This window comes from Alligator sinensis, unplaced genomic scaffold (genome assembly GCF_000455745.1).
Source record: "Alligator sinensis unplaced genomic scaffold, ASM45574v1 scaffold215_2, whole genome shotgun sequence".
NCBI lineage: Eukaryota > Metazoa > Chordata > Crocodylia > Alligatoridae > Alligator > Alligator sinensis.
This window is the reverse complement of record NW_005842400.1, coordinates 703,900-712,174: the sequence shown is the minus strand read 5'-3', so window position 1 is coordinate 712,174 and position 8,275 is coordinate 703,900. Positions and strand designations below refer to the sequence as shown.

Below are 8,275 nucleotides of genomic sequence, written 5' to 3'. Positions count from 1 at the left end.
ACTACTAGACTATATACATTTCTGTTATCAAGCTACTAAGAAGTTCCCTAAAGCTGTTAACAAGGCAGAAGAGCTCTGCCCATTTTTATATTGCAGTGCCCACAAGTGTATCCCTTACCACCACTCATCTCTCTGCCACAGTTAAAGTGCCAAGGAAAATTGTCTCTGCATAACCAGAGGTGGATCATCCACAGCAGGGAAGTCTTGAGGGTCAAGTTTCCACTATCATTGCACACAATGAGCACTTTCTATAGGAGGCAAAGAAAGAAGGGTTTCTTTGGTGGTATCTTTTATTTGACTAAAAGCAACACAACTGGGAAGAAATTAGATGAGCTTTCCAGCTTGGAGGCAACAGGACATATGTCAGTGTAAACTTGTTTTAATGGAGTAGAACCCACAACAGCATATTTCACCCAGCCATCCATAAACAAAAAAGGGGAGAGGATTTTTTTTGAATTATTGGCTTTATTGGTCTAAAAGCACACAGGCCACAGAGCAGGGCAAGGCCCTTCCAGGCATTAGGCTGTCTCTTCTTTAGCAATCCGATCTTTTTTAAGTGGTCCCTGCAAAAAAACCAAACAAACGAATGAACAAGTGATACAAGCAATTACAGTACAGGTCTAACTAGCAGATTTAGCCTCCTGCCCCACCAACGGAGCAACACCGCCTCCCAGAGCAGTGTACTAAGAGACTATGATTTTCTTGTGTTTTGAAGGAAGATAATACTCAAGCCTCTCAGGTGCAACTCTTCGCTTTAAATGCTTGGTTGGAATTTGGAAAAAAAAAAAAAGACAGCTGACAAACTTATGTTGTCATGTGGTAGAACAGTACAATAGCAATTAAATATCTGAAGTCTGGTGCCACCTAGTGGAAGACCTAAACACATTCTGATCAAGTATTAATCAGTTAATAGCTTTTTCCTCATGGGGAGCAGTTTAAGTGTAAAAGGATAGGAATAAGAAATAGATTTCTTCTGCACATTAGTAGAGCATTCAGGAAGGGACTAGAAACCTGCCATTTCTCACCACCAAGGAACTAGACTTTTCAGTACCCTGGGAGGGAAGATGATGTTCTCACAAGGAAGGCAGCATGGCATGTTTCCTCATGGATGTCAGACACCATGTACAGTGCTTGTTCCATGGTCTCATCAATGAACAGTCCACACTAGACACGGGGAGCATTCCCTAAGCCTCACCAACTATAGGCAGTAAGGACTATCTACTTGAAATGAGTGCACAAGCTGCACACTGCTCTTTAACCCTTTGGAACCTCTTGGGAGACCAGTTCATCCTGTCACTGTTCATTTCATAAGACCCTTCAGAAGAAACCCAAGCACTGTCATGTATGGGTACACATGCAACTGGCAGGTAATAGATGTAATGCATAACTGTGGTTTTGTCATTGAGCATACAATATTCTAAGCAAGGTTCTGCACCAGACAGCAATACACAAGGGATGCAACAGAGAACAAACAAGGCTGGCTCTATGATCACTTTGTCCTTACCATGAAGGCCTTCTTCTCCTCAGCAGTCTGGAAGCGGCCATGACCAAATTTGGAAGTTGTGTCAATAAACTTCAAGTCAATCTTCTCCAGGGCCCGACGTTTGGTCTGCACAAGTAGGGACTGTGGGAAAGATGCAAGGTTAGAGAAATGCGGCAGCCCAGTCATGAAGTCTGAAACCACATGCAAACCCCTATGTATTGTGCACGTATGATTTCTCTCAACTAAAATTTTCCACAGGAATCAGATACCTCCCTATAAATTATTACAAAAGAGCCTTGCCTCTCGGCTGCTTTCAGTTTGATACCTGGCTGGCATTTAATTAATATGCTCCTGCCACCCCAGATCAATATCATTCAGCAAGAGGCAAAACAAAATTACTAGCAAGTAATTTCATGGGCCACAAGAGTTCCCAAACTTAATGAGCTTCTTCATAAGAAGCAGCCAACTAACCAGCCAGCTCATCTCATCCCCAGAGCCAAGTGCTCCATAAGGGTCACAATTCCTCAGACCAGTGGATCTGTAAAGGAACAGTTTTAGGTAGTTGGTGTGCCCATTTTAGGCTGCAAGTTGTCTCCAGGCTTTCTTCAGCTGGTTATGCAGCTCTTAAACCATGCTCAAACAAGAAACGGTTATTGTGGTTCCCTGTTCTATCCACAAACTACAAAATTTTGACTTGCTCCTGCTGGAGAGCTCTTCACGGTCTGTATCACTGCTCACCTTACGCAGGGTTAGGACCCTCTTCTTGGTCCCAACAACACAGCCTTTCAGCATGATGAAGTCATTGGTCACTTCTCCATAGTGGACAAAACCTCCCTAAATAAAAAAAAGAGAAGGTCTGTCAGCACACTGTAATGCAGCAAACTGAACTGAAGGGCACCCCTGATATTGGTCTAGGCTGACTCTTGTTGGCTATTTTTTTCCAGCATCCAATGTCCAAGACAGACGTGTCACCCCTCAAAAAAACAACCCAGGAAGACAGGCCTCAAGAGAGGTCTTCAGTAAGAAATCCAGGGCTACACGCGGCATGCAATGCTGCATGCATCAATAGTATTATTTATTGAAGTACCCAAGCCGTTTCATTAAAACAGCTTAGGTACTTCAATGCCTATCTAACCAATCATTAAGCTGCATTTAGCTTATAAGTTCACACTGTATCGTGTTCGCATCCCAATCTAACAGTTGGGAAAACTCACCAGAGGGTTAATGCTCTTGTCAGACAGATCATAATCAGTTGATGCATTGTTTTTGATCAGCTTGCCATCCTTGATCTGGTAACCCTGGCCAATCTTGTAGATCTAAAATGACAGAAGGGAGAATTCCACTTGAAGGGAGCTGAGAGAGATAATGCTGGTGCTTCTCACATATACCCTAAAACTATGGCTCTTATAAAGCCACTGCAGGTTGAACTAGGATAGGACATGCTATTGATCCAAAAAGAAATCCCAAGTATTTATTTCCCAAGCAACATTAGGGCAAATTTTTCTTCCCTGCTTTACAGCATGCTGCACAAAACTATCAGTCTGGTCCCTTCTAGCACTGTGTCCCCAGCAGCACAGGACCATCCAGCACCTGCAAATACAAGCTGCTGGCCCAGGAATACATCCAGGCTAAAAAGCCAGAGCAAGATCCTGTGCAGTAAGCCCAACCTGCCACTGCAGCAACAGGACTATTCTCAAAGGCACCTCAAATGCTCAGTTAGAGACTCTTACCTTCTTATTGATTTCAGTACGGTGGTGGTATCCCTTCTGGCCAGCTCGGGCCACGGAGAAAGCCACACGAGCAGGATGCCAAGCGCCAATACAGGCTACCTTGCGCAGACCCCTGTGAGTCTTGCGGGGCAGTTTTTTGGTGTGCCAACGGCTAGTAACACCTGGAAGAAGTCAGTGTCAGGGCCCTCTTGACTAATGATACAACTCTGCATTGTATTCTGCCCATTATAGAGTATTTGTAATTAACCTGGATACCAGACCATCCACATCCTTTAGATCTGTTCAAGAACTGTATGTTTAAATAACCCCAGGTCAGGATTTCAGAGGTTCGACACATGTGCTGAAGACCCACCAAGAGTTAACCAACTTCCCCAAGCATCTACACAGGCACTGTTCTCAGAAGGAAGGCAGCATGGAATGAATCCTCATAGGTATCAGACGCTGTGGCCAGCATGTATTCCATGACCTCATCACAGAACAAGTGACAGCAACACTGACAATGAGACGCCTTGCTGGCCCCTGTGCATACATGGAGAGACCAAGAGCCCACACTGAACTACAAACCTTCTCTTCACTACACTCTGGATTCTGGTAACATCCGAGAGACAGCTATTCAATTTACCTTTGTACCCTTTGCCCTTGGTGACACCAATGACATCTATCATCTCATCTTGGCCAAAAACAGCTGACACTGGCACCTGCTGTTCTAGCTTCTCTCGAGCCCAGTCCACTTTCTCAGCAACACTGCCACCATTCACTTGGATCTCCATTAGGTGAGACTTCTTCTGACGCAGGGGAAGCAAGCGCATCTGGAAGACAGATTGGGAGAGAATTTGAAACTCATCTCAGCACTTCTTCCCAAAGACAATATTAGCTTTCCTGTAACCAAGACAAAAGCACTGCATCATCTGTTTGCCTTAGAGGACTGTGTTTCCCAAGTCTGACCTTCTGGCATGAAAACAAATGCAAAGGAATGCAACAGTATCAAGCGCTTCCCACTGTCCTTAGACTGTAGTCAAACTACTATTCCAATCAGTCACAATCTTTATGCTCTTTTCCATCTGGGATAAAGGGTATGAAACATGCAAACAGGAGCTACATCTTCATCTTTGCTGTCCACAAAATACCAGCTCTGAAATATTTAGCGTTCTGCTGCAACAAGACATGTTCCATTTGCTGCCATGCAGGAAATCCAGTTACAGTTCCCAGACATGTAGGGGTCCAGTTAAGCGCTCCAATAGAGCAGTGCACTTCACAATCCAGTGACCCTGCTCTGGATGATTACCCACAGCATTTAATGGGCTCTGAAGGGAAGCGTTACATTTGCATAGTCGGTTGTAGTGGCCATTCAATTTGACAGATTTCCCAGGAGGATTAGAGAATTTAATGGCCAGAATACAAAGAAATCCACTACTATTTATAAATTTTCATGTGTGATTACAAGAACCCAGAAGTGGTAACCAAAACAGGCTAAACCCTCGACTTTCCAATCCCAACTCTCATATACAAACCCTAAGCAGTCCAAATTCAGTTCCCGTACCTGTGTAAGCAGTGAATCTGTGCATCTGTACCGGTGTGGAGGGCCAAATATAATAGTGAGCAACAGACTAGGAAGGGGGAATCCAAGGAAAACTGAGCACACTGTGATCACAGTGCCCATAGGTCCCCTCCATATCTCTGTGCATGCACATGCTCTAGGGAGCAGACTTGTCCACTCACCTGTGTGTGAGCTATGACCCGGATAACCTGGCAGTATTTCTTCATGCTACTGAAATCTTTCTCCAGCTGCTTTTTGCCCTCCTCATCCTGCCACTTCTTACAATACTTGGTGAAGGCCTTCTTCTTGGACTTGTGCCTTCAGGAGCAGAGCAGAAACAGGGTTTGGTCCAGCCCTTCATCAATCCCCCCATGGAAGAGGGGTGAGCGGAAGGAGCTGCCACCCAAGTTGGTTTCGGCTCATTGCCAGCTTCTAAGGAATCTTTTCCACTGGCAAGCGGAGCCTGGAGCTCATCAGACAGAGGCAGGGTTGCCAGAACTGAGTGGAGCTGCCATGAATTAATCCAAAGCATGTTAATACAGACAAAACAGAATATTTACAAAATACTGTAAAGTTATAATGGTCACTTTTCAGCTGATAAAAACAATCCTCCCCCAACTCTTTTAAATGCTCTAGCCTGGCTTCATTCTTGGCAATCTATCACCTCCAACCCTAAACTCTGTCTCACTGTAAGAGAACACCACTGTAATACTCAAGAGATCATTAATGCATTCACCTGGCTGCCTTGTCTCAGCACACAAAGTTCAGTAATGTGATCCAGGAAAAAAAAAAAAATCCTTCTTAAACTCACAGGTAAAGAACCTGGAAGACTTGCTGGAACCTTAAGTCACAGCATGCAAACTTGCTTAAACACAAGCCTGCAGCTCTTGCGAGAGCAATCAGAAAAATAAATAAATAAATAAATAAATAAATAAATAAAATCAGCCCCTTTCCCAAAAAGCCAGAACTACACTTAGGATTCAGGCTGACAATCAGCGTCAAGTACATACCAGAGGCAATTTCCTTATGCCAGACAGTTGAGAAGAGATCACCACAGGTAGTCCATTCACACCTGTCTACCAGGGCATTTCCCTTTCCAAACCTTACTATGAACAGCATAACACATTACCTACAACTATACCAGAGCAGTCAACATTTTACTACAGATGAAACTAAACCTTCAGCTCAGAATGTGATGTGGAAGTCATAAAGTGAACCACAATCAGACCAATGAAGCTACAGTACCCTAACACTCCTCCTACAAGTTCAGAAACGAGAGTGGGCTCCACAGGTCTGATGAAGTGTACACCTCCTTGATTCTTACCAGTTCCTGTAGAAGCGACGCTTGCACTCATCACTGATATGCTCAGCAAAGATGGTCTTGAAGGTACGGAGGCCACGAGGAGTCTCCACATAGCCCACGATGCCCACAATTACCATGGGAGGAGTCTCTACTACAGTGACTGCTTCTACCACTTCCTTCTTGTTCACCTCTGTGGGAGACAGATGCAGCATGTCAGTTAGCACCCAAAACAGATACAAGCCTCTTGTGAAACACTTGCCCACACATCATCCAGGGACCCCAAGAAGGTCTTCATCATAAAGCCAGAGTCAGCACACATCCAAAAGGGAAGGGCACTTGCTTAACCCGTGTACAAATGCCAGAGGTATAACCTGTGCACAGATGCTCCACTGAAAACCAGGGCTGACCTAATGACTGAGTGTGAAAGACAAGTTAAATGAACCTTGCAATAACCAATAACAGAGCTACATTCAGGACTCGACATTCAGCAAAAAAATCACCAGGAGCGATTTTTTTTTATGTCCGCCCGTCGAGAAGAGATCATCATACGCAGCCTGTTATGGCACAGTCCATTAATAGCAGACTCCTCTTAAAGTCACTGCACATTCCAGGGACAGCAGTTACCAAAGAACAGGGAATTTTCATCAGCTGGGCACCTGCCAGTGAGAGCTGGCTTTTGTAGCTAGCCACAAAAGAGTCAATGAGTCCATGCTAAGGACAGCAAGGGACTACAAGTCAGGCTGGGACTTATCCCTAAAAACACCTGAGGAACCAAATTTCAATCCCTCACTTCAGTAGAGAATGGAAACCTGTAAAACAGCTTCTTAGGCCAGAGAAATACATACTGGATCCAGGCCTGTCAACTTCCCGGACAATGTGGGTCATGCCAGCCTTGTAGCCAAGAAATGCAGTGAGGTGGACAGGCTTGTTGGGGTCATCCTTGGGAAAGCTCTTCACTTTGCCCCGATGTCTACGGCTGCGCTTGCGTGGCAGGAAGCCCAGAGATCCATGTCTGGGAGCTGAGAACTTGCGGTGGGACTAGGGGGTGAGAAGAAGAGACATTTATAATACCCATTTTCTTTGGCTGTCTAATATGGGCCTAACTGCATGTCATGCAATCTCCCTTGCTGCCTTTTAGGCAGCTACTGCACTAATACCAAGGGTGCTCCTTTCACAAAGTTCCTTTCCTTAACAGATGATCAGGACTCATAGTAGAGATGATATATTTTATCAGACCAACAAAATTTTTGCAAAAAAAACAACCACAAAACTCTTTAATTGCACGCTTTTGGGCACAAAAAAATCTTGCAATTAAAAGAATTTATTAGACCAACAAGATTTTTTGCAAAAGATGGTATATCTCTACTACGAGTCCTGATTGCCTTTTCCTCTAGACCAATACAGCTATAACCTGGATACCTTTCCTTAACAGCAACTGTGGAGATCTGAAGCATATCCCTGGTGAAAACTTCCCTTGTGTGCCTAGATATAGACACACAGACCTCTTGTAATGATTCCCACTGATCAATATAGTTCTCTGAAAAAACAGAAGCAACCACTAACAACAGAAGCTACATTTAATTTTGTCTCAAACATTTTGTGGCAAAATGGGACTGATTTGCAAAAAGGCCTCTCCCCTTGCTTGGCAGCTTAGTGCATGCACCCCAACAGCCAGGAGTAAAGTTGGGTTACAGAGAATGACTGCCGCCAAAAACTGGAGGCCTGTGACCCAGCCATGCTGGTATTCACACTGCACAATAAGCAGTTCTAGGTGTTTGAAGGGAGGTACATGATGAGCTATTACATACTTTCCTAGTCCATAGCCGTCTACCTAACGTAACTGAAGTTCCCCAACCTTCCCAAGTCATCTCATCCCCTTAAATTTGATACGCTTCTGAGTTAAGCATCTCGGGGCCACAAATGATGTAGATCACATTAGACCTGCAACTGTTTATAGGGTTCTAACTTCCTGCTTTTAAAGGCCGAGTCACCCCTAGGTTTTTATGACTCAAAAGAAACACTCTGCAGGGTCACACCCTGCTTACATCCATGAGACCCCCAACTCTGCAACCTGGGCATCTGAAACACTGTCACAGGCATAGCCACCACGATCCTTACAACCGCGTGCACTTCAGCCACTCTCCCACTTTGCAGAGAGAAAAAGACTGCAACATTCAGCTGGGCAGAGGGAACAAAAAACCCCTAAAAAAAATTCAGCAGCC

At 44.5% G+C, this 8,275-nt stretch overlaps 1 protein-coding gene and 3 non-coding genes across 4 annotated transcripts in view; all 4 read right to left on the bottom strand.

Annotated features, from left to right (window-relative positions):
* Positions 1-445: 445 nt before the first annotated feature.
* The window catches only part of RPL3 (ribosomal protein L3), an 8,230-nt gene continuing 400 nt past the window's right edge, over positions 446-8,275 (bottom strand). The window contains exons 2-10 of the mRNA XM_006029834.3: positions 6,899-7,091; positions 6,075-6,243; positions 4,933-5,068; positions 3,836-4,022; positions 3,214-3,374; positions 2,698-2,799; positions 2,222-2,317; positions 1,505-1,624; positions 446-563 (exon numbers count right to left, since the gene is read on the bottom strand). Of these exons, the coding sequence (XP_006029896.1) occupies positions 519-563; positions 1,505-1,624; positions 2,222-2,317; positions 2,698-2,799; positions 3,214-3,374; positions 3,836-4,022; positions 4,933-5,068; positions 6,075-6,243; positions 6,899-7,091 (1,209 nt within the window). The 3' untranslated portion in view covers positions 446-518. The remainder of the gene's footprint in view (positions 564-1,504; positions 1,625-2,221; positions 2,318-2,697; positions 2,800-3,213; positions 3,375-3,835; positions 4,023-4,932; positions 5,069-6,074; positions 6,244-6,898; positions 7,092-8,275) is intronic.
* LOC112551278 lies at positions 1,067-1,159 on the bottom strand. The gene has a single exon (XR_003095546.1). It is a non-coding gene; the product is annotated as a small nucleolar RNA U83B (small nucleolar RNA).
* LOC112551277 lies at positions 3,603-3,695 on the bottom strand. Its single transcript, XR_003095545.1, has one exon. It is a non-coding gene; the product is annotated as a small nucleolar RNA U83B (small nucleolar RNA).
* LOC112551279 lies at positions 5,069-5,117 on the bottom strand. The gene has a single exon (XR_003095547.1). It is a non-coding gene; the product is annotated as a small nucleolar RNA U82P (small nucleolar RNA).